The sequence below is a fragment of the Oncorhynchus mykiss genome, chromosome 21 (genome assembly GCF_013265735.2).
Source record: "Oncorhynchus mykiss isolate Arlee chromosome 21, USDA_OmykA_1.1, whole genome shotgun sequence".
Lineage (NCBI taxonomy): Eukaryota > Metazoa > Chordata > Actinopteri > Salmoniformes > Salmonidae > Oncorhynchus > Oncorhynchus mykiss.
The window spans coordinates 49,736,855-49,753,275 of NC_048585.1; the positions used below are offsets into that span (position 1 = coordinate 49,736,855).

At 42.9% G+C, this 16,421-nt stretch overlaps 1 protein-coding gene across 6 annotated transcripts in view; it reads left to right on the forward strand.

Moving 5' to 3' along the window:
• The window catches only part of LOC110500628 (nuclear factor 1 B-type), a 92,090-nt gene that overhangs the window by 56,187 nt on the left and 19,482 nt on the right, over nt 1-16,421 (forward strand). For 4 of the 6 annotated variants that reach the window (XM_036958088.1, XM_036958086.1, XM_036958089.1 and 1 more), the window contains 6 exons: nt 1,607-1,675; nt 3,735-3,855; nt 4,226-4,344; nt 11,174-11,305; nt 11,806-11,990; nt 14,185-14,326. In XM_036958088.1, the coding sequence (XP_036813983.1) occupies nt 1,607-1,675; nt 3,735-3,855; nt 4,226-4,344; nt 11,174-11,305; nt 11,806-11,990; nt 14,185-14,326 (768 nt within the window). The remainder of the gene's footprint in view (nt 1-1,606; nt 1,676-3,734; nt 3,856-4,225; nt 4,345-11,173; nt 11,306-11,805; nt 11,991-14,184; nt 14,327-16,421) is intronic. The other 2 variants (XM_036958087.1, XM_036958091.1) reach the window with 1 other exon arrangement.

The window sequence follows — 16,421 nt, forward strand, 5'->3', positions numbered from 1 at the left end:
CCTCCTTGCTCGCACACGTTTTTTCAGTTCTACCCACAAATGTTCTATAGGATTGAGGTCAGGGCTTTGTGATGGCCACTCCAGCCATTTTGCCACAACTTTGGAAGTATGCTTGGGGTCATTGTCCATTTGGAAGACCCATTTGCAACTAAGCTTTAACTTCCTGACTGATGTCTTGAGGTGTTGCTTCAATATATCCACATCATTTTCCATTCTCATGATGCCCTCTATTTTGTGAAGTGCATCAGCTCCTCCTGCAGCAAAGCACCCCCACAACATGATGCTGTTCTATTTTTGTTTCATCAGACCAGAGGACATTTCTCCAAAAAGTACGATCTTTGTCCCCATGTGCTATTGCAAACTGTAGTCTGGCTTTTTTATGGCGGTTTTAGAGCAGTGGTTTCTTCCATGCTGAGCGGCCTTTCAGGTTATGTCGATATAGGACTTGTTTTACTGTGGATATAGATACTTTTGTACCTGTTTCCTCCAGATCTTCACAAGGTTGTTCTGGGATTGATTTGCACTTTTCGCACCAAAGTATGTTAAGACAGAACGCATCTCCTTCCTGAGCGGTATGACTGCTGCGTGATCCCAAGTTGTATATACTTGCGTACCATTGTTTGTACAGATGAACATGGTACCTTCAGTCATTTGGAAATTGCTCCCAAGGGTGAACCAGACTTGTGGAGGTCTACCATTTTTTTTTTCTTTTTTCCCATGATGTCAAGCAAAGAGGCACTGAGTTTGATGGTAGGCTTTGAAATACATCCACAGGTACACCTCCAATTGACTCAAATTATGTCAATTAGCCTATCAGAATCTTCTAAAGCCATGACATCATTTTCTGGAATTGTCCAAGCTGTTTAAAGGCACAGTCAACTTAGTGTGTGTAAACTTTTGACACAGTGAATAATAAGTTAAATAATCTGTCTGCAAACAATTGTTGGAAAAATGACTTGTGTCATGCACAAAGTTGATGTCCTAACCGACTTGCCAAAACTATAGTTTGTTAACAAGAAATTTGTGGAGTGGATGAAAAATGAGTTTTAATGACTCCAACTTAAGTGTATGTAAACTTCAACTGTATATAAACAGCACAAACTGATCTGGGACCAGGCTTGACCGATTGGTTCTGGGATTTTTTTCTTACATTCTGGCCCCCATACATATTGCACTTCAAAGCCTCCATGTTTCAGTATTTTCAGTATTGACATTATTCAGTCTGGAGCTGTGTTAATATAAGAAATATCATATACGGCATTTAGCTTTTTATCTGTGCGTACATTTTACGTATGGGTGGACCCTGGGAATCAAACCTACAATCCTGGTGATGCAAACGCCATGCTCTACCAACTGAGCTACAGAGAACCACCAGGTGGTGGGTCGATGAAGGAGGCTCTGTTTTATTACAGAGATATTTGGGTCGAGAATTGTTTTCTCGTCCCTGTGTGCAGTAAGCAGGGAATCAAGTAATGATTTATTACTTTATCACCAGCTTAAATCCTTATGAATATAACTTGCTGTAGAACACAAAGCATATATGGTTTAATGTTTTGATTGATATATTGTATTGATATATTGTCTATCTTTGTTTTTGTTTCTGCAGTTTACTTGGAAGACAGCTTCATCAAATCAGGAGTCTTCAGTGTTTCGGAGCTGGTGCGGGTGTCCAGAAGTAAGTACAGTACATTCATATGTCATTTTACTCATTGTCGATTAAAAAAGAGTGATCTTTACGGTACAAATGCGGGAAAAACAGTCGAGCAAGCATTAGAACACAGTATGTGTGTGTCTACAGTAGACAGTTGTGAGTGTGTGTGTGTGTGCGCGGGAGTGTGTGTTTGTATAGACTGCCCTTCTCAAAGATGACAGATGTTCTTTCAGATATCTCTCTCCACAGTTAGCTGAGGACAATGGTTCCCTCAGGCAGGATTTACCCGTACTGCTCAAGTGCTGTTGTGTCCTACACAGTGGTGGAAAAAGTAGCCAATTAGTCATACTTGAGTAAAATCAAAGATACCTTAATAGAAAATGAGTAGTAAGTACACTCCAATATTCAGACATAATTTGCAAATGAAGCATGTGTGTTTAGTGAGTCCGCCAGATCAGAGGCAGTAGGGATGACCAGAGATGTTCTCTTGATAAGTGCCTGAATTGGAGCATTTTCCTGTCCTGCAAGTAATGAGTGCTGAGTACTTTTCGGTGTCAAGGAAAATGTATGGAGTACTAAGTACAATATTTTCTTAAGGAATGTAGTGAAGAAAAAGTAAAAGTAGTCAAAAATATAAATAGTCAAGTAAAGTGTACAGTAGATACCCCCAAAAACTACTTAAGTAGTACTTTAAAATATTTTTATTTAAGTACTTTACACCACTGGTCCTACAACATACGGATGTTGTGTCCTGTATTCTAACATATTTGATCTGTTGTTTTTCGGATTACGGTGCAGGCCTTTAAACCAATTCAAACTCAGTGAGTGCTGCGGTTCTGCAGTTCTTCAATGCAAATTCAAATGAATGAAAGAAAAAAACAGTAACAGGTGTTCTAGCGTCATTGTTATTTTGTGCTGGGCATTGTTAAGATTCAGAAGTCAGGGGTCATATTTGCTTGATGTCAGAGTGAGTGGCATGACACAGTACGTTGAGAGAGAGAGAAGAGAGAGAGAGAGTCTTGTTGGTAGGGAATTAAAACACAAATGCCCATGGGAGAGAGGAACGCGCCACAGCTTGGTTAGGGGTAGTCAATGCCAGGGCTGCTGCAGGTTGCCAGTTCCAAGACTGCAATGCTGGGGTTGCCAGTTCTGAGGCTGCAATGCTGGGGTTGCCAGTTCCAAGACTGCAATGCTGGGGTTACCAGTTCTGAGGCTGCAATGCTGGGGTTGCCAGTTCTGAGGCTGCAATGCTGGGGTTGCCAGTTCTGAGGCTGCAATGCTGGGGTTGCCAGTTCTGAGGCTGCAATGTTGGGGTTGCCAGTTCTGAGGCTGCAGTGCTGGGGTTGCCAGTTCTGAGGCTGCAGTGCTGGGGTTGCCAGTTCTGAGGCTGCAATGCTGTGGTTGCCAGTTCTGAGGCTGCAATGTTGGGGTTGCCAGTTCTGAGGCTGCAGTGCTGGGGTTGCCAGTTCTGAGGCTGCAGTGCTGGGATTGCCAGTTCTGAGGCTGTGGTGAACCTCAGACCACAACAGAGGCCACCACACACTCCAGACTCCCGTCGAGTCCAGACCATCCTAGCAACCCACACACCCACCCACCGCACTCACAGGGCTCCCTTCGCAAGTGTCAGTTTCAAGAGAGGAAGGAGTGTTTACAGAGTGCCCTGGTAAACAATCAGCTGTCTTCCCAGAAACAATATCCCTCCCCCACGGCCATCAACCACAGGGAGAAAAAAAAGTCTAATTTCACACAGTGATGGTGGGCTGTGGTACTCAAAGCATATCACACATACAACCACCATGAAAGTGAACTTTAGTGCACTTATTGATATGTGCTCGACCAATTACAATACGTAGGAACTAATCAGATGCCTGGTGGGTGTGGCTAAGTTCACGAGTTTGCAGTGTGCTGGTGGAATGCAAAAGTTAAATGATGTTCAATCATTCTATTTAAAAAAAATATATATTTAACCTTTATTTAACATGTGAGTGGGGATCATGTACAGCTTCAGCAGCCAACCAATCAGCATGCTAGTGACCAGGAAGTGTCCAACCTGTACCTCTCTGTTCCTCTCCTTCCTCTCTAGCGCCCATCACCCAGGGGGCAGGGGTGAACTTCTCCATGGCCGACATGCCTAGTCAGCCGTACTACCATGACCTAAACTCCAGTGTGGGCCTCCATCGCTCCCTCTCCTCCCCGCCTGGCAGGTCAGTCTACTGCAGGACTCTACCCTGCCCCCTCTCTCTTTCTCATGCATCACATGGGAACCTCTTGTCACACATTGACCGCTGAACTTTGAACGAGATGCAGGGGGGAATGGGGGGAATGTAAAACGGATTTCAGTTTAGTGCCTCAGGGGATAAATGTATAGTCTTACTCTGTCATTTATATTATAGCGTTGCGTCCATATTTGGCTGTTTGTTCGAGTTCAATTCTGTTTACACTCACGCATCTGGATAATACATCATCAGTCAACATACGATACAGGTACTTTTGTTTTACAACATCACTGGCTGTGATAATGGATCAAAGAAAATATACATATGCTGTGACTCATAGTTTTGCCTCCTCCTTCAGTAAACGGCCCAAGACCCTCAACATAGAGGAGAGTATGGAGACCAGTCCCACTGGCCCTGACTTCTATTCCTCACCTAGCTCCCCAGCTAGTGGCAGCAGGACCTGGCACGAGAGAGAAGGTGAGAGGGGAGGTGTGTGTATGTGTGTGTGACACTGTAGGTTTACAGAAGCTGCACTGGGAATGTTTTCAATAGCAAGGTTCTAGATTCCTAAATCGGAAAAACGGAATGTTCTCAAAACAGAACACTTCAAGATAATTGTCTAATCTAGGTTGGGGGAACATAATCCCTAATCTACCAAAACTTCTGCATTGTAGGAATTAATAATCAGAGATTATTACTGCAGCTAAGCAAATATCATTCCCTCAGAAATACAATACAATTAAATACAATACAATTCAATTCAATACAGATGACACATTATTCAATATCTGTCCTGACTCTTTGTGGAGCAGAAGCAGCCCCACCATAATCTGTGGTGGGTCATGTAGGCTACACACAACACAGTCCCAGTGTCACTCTTCGACTATCAAGATGTTCCCAATGTTATCATTGCCCCTCGACTCCACAGCGAGCGGTTACAGTATGTGGATAAAATGATATGGCACCTTGTTCCCTCGATGTGAGCCCATTCAACTTGGCTGTTGATGTAATGACACGTGATAACATGCTAGCCTCAGGTCAGACCGTAAACACCAAACCTTATGATTACATTGTCATAAAAGGCGACATGCTAAATATATGCAAATACTCTGTCATAAACCAAGATAAATAGGGATGGATTGTTTTTTCCCCCGCTGTGATTTACAGTAAAACATTCAATGAGCTAAGCTTAAAGGGGCAATCATCAGTTGCTGCATCCATTTTTATGTTTAAATTCATGATATATACCCATTCATTCTCAAAGGATATAACTTATACAGTAGGTACCTCCTTAGCTTAATTCAACTGTCGTACCCCTTCAGAACCCAAAATATAAACTTGTTTTACTCATTTTAACGGCACATTTTAGATTGGCGTATTATTGTCCCCAGCACAAGGTGCATCTCTGTAATGATTATTCTGTTTAATCAGCTTCTTGATATACCAAACCTGCAGGTGGATGGATTATCTTGGCAAAGGAGAAATGCTCACTAACAGGGATGTAAACAAATTTGGGCAGAAAATTTGAGAGAAATAAGCTGTTTGTTCAATGGAACATTTATGGGTCCTTTTATTTCAGCTCATGAAACATGGGACCAACACTTTCCATGTTGCGTTTATATTTTGGCAGTGTAGTTCTTTTCCGAATGCTTTGAAAAAACATGCTTGTGAGTAATGGTATCCTTGACAGGAAATCAAGCTCTATATAATGAGTGCTCATAAGAACACCCCCCTGTTGATACTGTAAACTGGTTTGGAGGGTTGTTGAGTTCTCTGATAGTTTGGTCACTTCCTTATTGCTTCCTGTTTTCTCACTAAGAGTTGCAGTGATGAAGCGAAATGAGTGGGATTTTTTGGTGTGGTAGCGATTCTATTGTGGAATGCAGTTGTTGCACCAATGAAAGTGAGCATTATAGTCCTGGATGGCGCAGCGGTCAAAAGCATTACACCGCAGCGCTGAGGCGCCACTACAGCTTGAGGTTCGATCCCAGGCTGTGTCACAATCGGCCGCATGACGCATGACTCGAACTTCGCCTCTCCCGAGTCCATTGAGGAGTTGCAGAGATGAGCCAAGGGACCTAATTCAGGGAGAAAATGGGATTTAAAAAATATGCTTGTGGCCAGACTACCCTGAACACACCTGTTCAGGGTTTGGCCTGGTTAGTACTGGGATGGGAGCCCGCCTGGAAATACCAGGTGCCGGAAGCTCAAGATTATTTTTTTTTAAGTGAGAATGAGAAAATGCTAGTGGGAGTTGTAGCAATTGTGGCTGTGAGCAGACGTTATTTATAAACTTGTTGTGTTGTTCGGCTGCGAGAGTGAAGGGGTGACGCTAGGGTGAACAGGTGTGTGTGTGCATATCCAGGAACAGGTTTGTGTGTCAGAGGGAGAAAGAGAGAGAGAGAGAGAGAGAGAGAGAGAGAGAGAGAGAGAGAGAGAACGATGGGCGGGCAGGTGCGGCGGTCTCCCGTTTGAAACCGACTCGGATAAGAAGCTAGGTCTCAGAGGAACTGTCTGACTCAACAGGTGGCAAGCCCAGTTGGCGGGCCGTCCCACGCCTAGCCCTGATAACGCCACTATAGTGACAGGCAGCAAGCAGAAGAGAGAGGGAGGGAGAAAGAGAGAGAGAGAGAGCGAGAGAGAGAGAGAGAGAAAAGGTGTGTGTGTGATCCTCCAGGGAGGGAGGGGTGTACAGTATGTCTCATTACCTGGTCTCGTGGTGCAGGGCAGAGCCCATAGCGTTTTTAATTAAGCCCTCACTGTCCTGTATTTCCGGATTGTTCTCCCCCAACACACACACAGACACACTACCCTTAAGCCCTAGGGTTGGAAGGGAGAGGGATGCCTCTCGTCTCACTACACTACGACAGATAAACGCGTAGAGTACAGAAGGTTCCAACATCCAACGGAGTTGTTTTTTCCCCCCTCGCTTCTTTAAACAATCTTTCTTTGGGATTTGATCTAGTTCTTTCCCTTCCTTCTCATGCTGTTTTCCCAGCTAACACATAACGTTCTGAGAAACATATGTTTCTTAGATCTTGGTGAGAGCGTGGTTGTCCTATGGTTATTTTGCATACAACCTTCCCACAACTTTCTGGGAACAGTGCAGGATACCCAGCTAGCACATAATGTTCTGAGAACCATACATTTCACAGGGATGCTGGCCCAGGGCTTCCCACAGTTGTGTCAAGTTGGCTGGATGTCCTTTGGGTGGTGGACCATTCTAGTCCAAACTAGTGTGCCTGGCACCTACTACCATACCCCGTTCAAAGGCACTTAAATATTTTGTCTTACATCCTCTGTATGACATACATATACAATCCATGTCTCAATTGTCTCAAGGCTTAAAAATCCTTATTTAATGCAACCGCTGTGTCAGATTTCAAAAAAACTTTACGTAAAAAGTATAATCTGAGAACGGTGCTCAGAGCCCAATCCAGCCAGAGAAATTACTGCCATTTTGGAGTCAACAGAAGTTAGAAATAACACCATAAATATTCACTTACCTTTGATGATCTTCATCAGAAGGCACTCCCAGGAATCCCAGTTTGACAATAAATGACTGATTTGTTCCATAAAGTTCCATAAAGTCTATCATTTATGTCCAAATAGCCACTTGTTGTTAGCGTGTTCAGCCCAGTAATCCATCTTCATGAGGCGCAGGCACTTCGTCCAGACAAAAACTCAAAAAGTTCAGTTACAACCCTTTAGAAACATGTCAAACGATGTATGGAATCAATCTTTAGGCTGTTTTTAACCTGTAGTGACACCCCATCCCGTGAACGGGACCGTTGTCATCATCTGACACTAATTAGCATAATGCAACGGAATCTTCCTAGAAAATATTCCTATTCATGAAAAGCACAAGTGAAATATATTGGAACACAGCTTAGCCTTTTGTTAATCACCCTGTCATCTCAGATTTTCAAAATATGCTTTACAGCCAACGCTAGACAAGCATTTGTGTAAGTTTATCATAGCCTAGCATAGCATTATGCCTTGCTAGCAGCAGGCAACCTTGTCACGGAAATCAGAAAAGCAATCAAATGAAATTGTTTACCTTTGATGAACTTCGGATGTTTTCACTCACGAGACTCCCAGGTAGACAGCCAAAGTTAATTTTTTCCCAAAATATTATTTTTGGAGGCGAAATAGCTCCGTTTGTTCTTCACTGGGGCACTTCCGGATTGGATTTTTCTCAGGCTTTCGCCTGCCACATCAGTTCTGTTATACTCACAGACAAAAATTCTAGCATCTTTTCCTGACAATATATCCTGTTTAAAACGGGAACGTTTTTTTTTCTCCAAAAATGAAAATACTGCCCCCTAACACCAAGAGGTTGCAGAAAACATCAATAATGTTCCAACCGGAGAATTCCTATGTCTGAAGAAAAGCACTGGAACGAGAGGTAACTCTGTCGGGAGCGCGTCACGAGCCTGAGACACTCTGTCAGACCACTGACTCAAACAGATCTCATGAGCCCCTCCTTTATAGTAGAATCCTCATTCAAGTTTCTAAAGACGGTTGACGTCTTGTGGAAGCCGTAGGAAGTGCAACTTTATCCATGTCCCACTGTGTATTCGGTAGGCCAAGCTTTGAAAAACTACAAACCTCAGATGTCCCACTTCCTGGTGGATTTTTCTCAGGTTTTCGCCTGCCATATGAGTTCTGTTATACTCACAGACATCATTCAAACAGTTTTATAAACTTCAGAGTGTTTTCAATACTAATAATAATATGCATATATTACCATCTGGGACAGAGTAGGAGGCAGTTCACTCTGGGCACACTATTCATCCAAAAGTGAAAATGCTGCCCCCGATCCCAAAAGAGTTAACCCGTCTCATCCCCTTTATCTACACCGTTGGTGGATTTAACAGGTGAAATCAATAAGGGATTATAGCTTTCTGGAATCCCTTAATCAATCTACTGTATGTCATGGAAAGAGCTGGTGTTCCTAATGTTGTGTACACATACTGTATGTATCTCTGATGGGAATTTCGGTACTTCAGTATAAAATTTCCATAAAAAACACAAGAAAACATTAGTCATTTTCAAAGAACGTTCGAAGAATGTTATTTAAAAACATACACATTCTGTTCTCAGCGTAGACAAAACTCTCTCTATCCTCTAGCTTGTTAAGTGTGTTCGGGTGTGTTGGCCACCCCCACTAATTGGCCACGCCAGATCTTAGTGAGTGCTTGTTTGAATAGACTAAAATGAGCAGCTTTGTATGAGTTAATAAAACATGGCATGTGGCTTCCATCCTGGTGGTGCAGTGGACTAATTCCATTGATAGAGAACAGAAGATCATAGGTTCGAATCATGATTCATGCCTAAGCAAATTCATTTCCAAGTGTCCTATCTGCGCTTGGAGTTCAAAACAGTTAACCTAAACTAAGCCAGCAGTGTTATTAAAAGTCTTATTGAAACATGTTCTCAGGACATTATTTAATAATTTATAATAATAATAGTTAATAACCTATAACTTCCGTTCTCAGAACATTAGTAAAATCTCCTAGGAAAACTTTAGGGAACCATAGTAAAACGTTCTCAGATCCTCCCTGCAACCTAAAAATGTACATTCCCAGCACAGGCTACATTTCAGTTTTAGCGGTCAGAAAACATATGGCTTTGTTCCCAGAACCAATGGGAATCCAAAAATGTACGTTCTCGCAATTTCCAAGAAACCAAATGTGCTAGCTGGTTTTTGTTTATACCTTACAGTATCGGGTTAACGCATGCTGATATGTTACGGCTAGGGAGAAGAGGAGAGGGCAGAAAATTCACGAGAGAACGATTACTCTGTAAAGAGGGAATCAAAAAAGAAGTGGATTGATATTAAACCCATATGAGGCCGTCCAAAGTGCCAATTGGTCATTTCTTTTCCGTGGCTAGCCCGGCGAAACACTTTTACACTGCAAGGAATAGGTGTAATTCTGTCATGCTTTTTGTCCTCTAAAGTAAACTCTCTGAAATGGCTTTTACTGTACAGTTGTGGAATTATGTACGCCTAGCCGTTCCCCTTACATTTTGATGACAAACAGCTGTTAGCACTGAAGTAGATATCAGTTCTTCATATCAAATGCTCTGACGAAATCTGCAGTCTTTAGTTAATTCTGTCTCCTCACACTAACCCGGTGGTGTATTTAACAGCTAGATACACATAGATTCATAGCCCTTTTGTCGGTCTGGGCCACCCTGGCATGAGCACGCCCTCTCTAATTTGTAGGAGTGGAACACGAGATAACACTAACAGATTGAAATCATTTTGACATGTAAAAATGTGTTGTTCTAGGTGGATTCTATGATTTTATATTGGTCAGTTCCCAGACCAGAGGGATTTTTTTTCCTCTCTTGCTCATTTTGAGTAGTTGCAACACAGTAACTGTTTACTACACACAATTCTGTTGATGTTGTTCTGAATCATAGGACTTTCTCCATAAATGTCCATCGTGTAATTATGTCAATTTAGGAAAGGTCAAGAATATATTTTTGAGAATGTTACACTACATAAAAACAAGTCAAAACCATAGTACAATAGCCTAAAATGATTTTGACTTGTTAAAGAAAAGAAAAAAAGACAAAAGCATCCATCTTGTCTGAGGTATAGCTCATGTTGATAAAAAAAAAGCTATAAGGACTTAAGCTGCTTCCTTTACACATTTCAGAGTGGGGAAATTCCCTGGATTTCTGAGGCCTTTGTCCCTCTCCTGGTTTGGGATGAGTCACCTTCCCCTCCTCAGGTGGATTCATCCCTATTGTGGGAACAGAGAGGGACTAGAGCCCATGTGGGGAGGGAGGGAGGGAGGGAGGGAGGGAAGGAGGGAGGGAGGGAGGGAGGGAGGGAGGGAGGGAGGGAGGGAGGGAGGGAGGGAGGGAGGGAGGGAGGGAGGGAGGGAGGGAGGGAGGGAGGGAGGGAGGGAGGGAGGGAGAGAGAGAGAGAGAGAATCTATGCAGGTAATTAGAGAGTAGGAGACACATGGTCTGAGGTCTGAGACGTGGGAATATAAAGGTCTTGTGACAGGCCCTGGGAGGGACAATAAGCCCTGCTGGGAGAACCGCTACTGTCACAGAACATTAGGTCTTAGAGTCCACTCTGTTCAATGTTCAGTTCTGTTGTCATACCTTGCATAAGGACATTGGGAAACATGTCAAAAGAGTAGAATTATAGTCGCTGCCATCATATACAGTCGCTGCCATCATATACAGTCGCTGCCATCATATGCACAAAATCAGAGTATGTTTGAAAGACGTCACAGGAGGTAACCCCCCTGACCAGATGTGCATGTGTCTTCTCCTTCAGACCTGTCATCTCCCACCATGAAGAAGCCCGAGAAGCCTCTCTTCAGCCCCACCTCCCCGCAGGATTCCTCACCCAGACTGAGCACTTTCCCCCAGCACCACCACCCCGGACTCACAGGCATCGGACACAGTGGTGAGTAGGCTAAGGACCTGTACTAAGTCTAGACATGCTCACTCAGTGACCTACAGTGACCTCTACAAGAAAGTGATTGAACTGAATATATTTTTTGTGATGCATCCCCCTCACCCTGCCCCCAAAACTCATTTGAATTAGTTGGGATTGTAATGTGTAAAGTTTTGGTTTTCCATGAGTGTATTGTTTAATAGTGTGTTTCTCTCTCTCTCTCCCTCTCTGAATGTGTCTCTGTCTATGTGTCTCTGTCTCTCTCTCTCTCTGTTTCTCCCTCTCTCTGTTTCTCTGTTTCTCTCTCTCTGTTTCTCTCTCTCTCTGTTTCTCTCTCTCTCTGTTTCTCTGTTTCTCTCTCTCTCTGTTTCTCCCTCTCTCTGTTTCTCTGTTTCTCTCTCTCTGTTTCTCTGTTTCTCTCTCTCTCTGTTTCTCCTTCTCTCTGTTTCTGTTTCTCTCTCTCTCTGTTTCCCTCTTTCTGTTTTCTCCCTCTCTCCTTTTCTCCTTAGTTATATCAACGAGGAGCCCTCCCCCCCATTCCCCCCTGCAGTTCTCTGCCTCTGCCATCCTCCCCCCCGCCCCGTCACCCTACTTCTCCCACCCCACCATCCGCTACCCACCCCATCTCAACCCCCCTGACTCCCTGAAGAGCTACGTGTCCAGCTACGACCCGTCCAGCCCACAGACCAGCCAGGTGAGTGTGTGGTACCCCGGAGAGGAGGAGGGTTGGGCTCAGTTCCTGTTTCACTTCTTCTATTTACCAGAGGATTTGACTGTACACAATCTCTCTCTCCACAATAGGCCTAATTCTCTGACAGTGTTTGTGAACAGTGAAATTATTGAATGTGAAGTTCGGGAGTTTAGAGTTGAGTATTTATGGCAAACTTTTTACGAAAAACAATTTGTTAACTACTGGAAGGACAACCTTGGCTCTGCAGTAGAACGCTTTTCAACGTGACGATTGAATCAAGTACCAATTTTTTTTACATTTTTATTTCATAATCAATTTAGTGTTCAATTTCCTCTGAAAAACCCACTGACAAATTGAAAAAGTGATTTCTAAAGGTCCCTGTGTATGCCCAAAATAATACCTGCCCCAACAACAATGTGTGCCCTTGACATTTTTACAACAATCAAATGTTGATCCTTAAATATTTTCACTCATTCCAATTTTGTGGCAATTGTAATATTTGTCATTCACCTTGAGAAAAATAAATAATTCATTTGGTGCTGTATAACATTTGTCACTTGAGAACGTCTGGACAATGTCGGTGTAGATTGATAGGGAACTGTAAAGCTGTTAGGAACATCCATCTGGAAGGGTCAACATAAAGCTCCTCGTTTCCCCCCAGCATTTCAAGTAGGTTGAAATGAATGGTTGTGGCAAATATAGAATTTTGTGGCAAGTGCAGAATGAACTTTAAAGTCCTTAATACATTTTTTGTCAGTTAGCCTTCAATTCACTATTCTTTATAATCATAATCAGACTAGCTCAATCATGGTGGCTTCACTGCATCACTCTTCCTGTGGTGCATTTGATTTGCACAGAATTGGATGGAAGGAGTTGACATCCTGTAAGATGCACTGGGTGACTCCTTAGCCAGGTTCTTAATCAAGTGTCAAGTTCCAACTCCCTCCATTCAAAATATGCTGCGGTTCAAATCTAAAGCACCTTTCTGGAATAAAAAAAAAATCCCTTTCTGCAATGACTGAATCCAGACCGAACTCTGAAATAAGTCTATTTTATAAATATCTATGGATAAGAGCTTCTTGATAAATGAGAACAACCCAAATGTGAAATGTACACCGTAAAAATCACCAACTCAATATTCCAAAGAAAATTGGGCCTTTTTTATTCAAACGAATATGATTCCAGAGGCTCATAACACAGTATGTATCAGAAACGTCTGTTAAACCGGTCAGAATACTTTATACATTGGGTACACACTTAACCCTTGTGTCACTATGCAGAGAGAGAGAGTGACCGAGGCAGAAAGTGATGAGAGAGCCGTGAGATACTGTTGTGACCCCAGACAAAACCACAGGGAATATATAAGGTCGTAAATATTTGCCGTTGCCGGGGCCTCGGCTCTCTTTTGGCGGAATTACTGGCCCCTCTCCGCCATGGTGCTGGAAGGAGTGTGTGTTTGCCGAGGAGGGGGTCTCGGCAAACAACACAGCGCTTATAATCCCATGGACGGCAGCCAGAATGTTTTTATGCTGTAATGCAGATTATAATACACTCTAATTAAGCATTCTATTCATATGTTTAAGGAAGCCTGTGGACACAAGTCTTTTTCATAAAGGCCTATTTGAGGTTTGAACTTGGGGCGCCACAGTGCCCAGTACACCACAAACCGTCTCCTGCAGTCTGAAAGAGAATCTCCTCTCTCTCTCTCTCTCTCTCTCACACTCTCGCGCTCACGCGAGTGCGAGCTTTCTCTCTGTCTCTTCCTCTCTCTTTCAAGTGAGGGCAACATTTTCCTCACACTACAGAACTGTGCAAACAATACCATAAAACACACTTTATTTGGTAACTTTTCTTTAACGATGTCTTTGAGGAGGCAATTATTTACTGAAGTAAACAGCGTAAAAATGCGTTGTATTATTCAAAACTCACCTTGGATATTGTAATGTTGAAAAACATTTCTCAAGTGACCGCAGGTAGCCTAGTGGTTAGAGCATTGGGCCAATAACCGAAAGGTTGCTAGATCGAATCCCAGAACTGACAAGGTAAAACTCTGTTGTTCTGCCCACTGTTCCTAGGCCGTCATTGTAAATAAGAATTTGATCTTAACTGACTTGCCTAGTTAAATTAAATTAAATAATAATAAAAGTAGTACAGGAGTTGTGTCACTAACTGCCCCCCCCCCCCCACACACACACAGCCGAACAGCAGTAGCCAGGTGGGGAAGGTTCAGGGCCACTTCACCCCGGTCCTTGCCCCCTCTCCACACCACGGCACAGTGCGACCTGTCTCCCTCTCCATGCCCGACACCAAGCCCATCACATCAGAAGGTGAGTACAATGGTGAGCTTCCTTTCCTTCTCTCTCTGGCACTGCAAAATCCCTCTGTCCATCACTACTATACCACTACTGTACTACTATACCACTGCAACTGTACTACTATACCACTACTGTACTACTATACCACTACTGTACTACTATAAAACTACTGTACTACTATACCACTACTGTACCACTACTACTGTACAACTACTATACCACTACTACTATACCACTACTATTATACCACAACTGTACCACTACTACTATACCACTAATACTGTACCTCTACTACTATACCACTAATACTGTACCACTACTACTATACCACTACTACTATACCACTACTACTATACAACTAATACTGTACCACTACTACTATACCACTACTGTACCACTATGACTGTACCACTACTACTATACCACTACTGTACCACTACTACTATACCACTAATACTGTACCACCTATACTATACCACTACTACTATACCACAACTGTACCACTACTACTATACCACTACTGCTGTATCACTACTACTGTACTACCTCTACTGTACCACTACTACTATACCACTACTGTTATACCACTACTGCTGTATCACTACTACTGTACCACCTCTACTGTACCACTACTACTATACCACTACTGTTATACCACTACTGCTGTACAACTACTACTGTACCACCACTACTGTACCACCTCTACTGTACCACCACTACTGTACCACCTCTACTGTACCACCACTACTGTACCACTACTACTGTACCATCTCTACTGTACCACTACGACTATACCACAACTGTACCACTACTACTATACCACTACTGCTGTATCACTACTACTGTACCACCTCTACTGTACCACTACTACTATACCACTACTGTTATACCACTATTGTACCACTACTGTTATACCACTACTGTACCACTACTGTTATACCACTACTGTACCATTACTACAATACCACTACTACTATACCACTACCACTGGACCATTCCTACTGTACCACTACTACTGTATCACTACTACTATACCACTACTACTATACCACTACTGTACCACTACTACCATACTATTACTTTACCACTACTACTATACCTCTACTATACCACTACTACTGTACCACTACTACTATACCACTACTACTATACCTCTACTGTACCACCAATACTATACCACTACTACTATACCACTACTGTACCACTGCTACTATACCTCTACTACTATACCACTACTGTACCACTACTACTGTACCACTACACCCGTACCACTACTACTGTACCACAACTACTATACCTCTACTACTATACCACCACTGTACCACTACTACCGTACCACTACTACTGTACCACTACGACTATACCACTACTACTATACCTCTACTGTACCACCAAAACTATACCACTACTACTATACCACTACTGTACCACTACTACTATACCTCTACTACTACCTCTACTACTATACCTCTACTGTACCACTACTACCGTACCACTACTACTGTACCACTGCTATTGTACCACTACTACTGTACCATTGCTACTATACCACTACTGTACCACTACTACTGCACCACTACTACTGTACCATTGCTACTGCACCACTACTACTGTACCATTGCTACTGTACCACTAATACTGTACCACTACTACTATACCACTACTGTACCACTACTACTGCACCACTACTACTGTAGCGTTGCTACTGTACCACTACTACTGTACCACTACTGTCCCACTACTACTATACCACTTCTTTACCACTACTACTGTACCACTACTACTGTCCACCATTACTGTACCACTACTACTATACCATTACTGTACCACTACTACTGTCCACCATTAATGTACCACTACTCCTGTACCATTACTACTGTACCACTAGTACTGTCCACTACTACTGTACCACTACTGTCCACCACTACTGTACCACCACTACTGTACCACTACTGTACCACTACTATTGTATCACTACTACTGTACCACTGCTACTATACCACTACTACTGTACCATTGCTACTGTACCACTACTACTGTACCGCTACTGTACCATTGCTACTATACCACTACTGTACCATTGCTACTCTGTACCATTACTACTATACCACTACTGTAC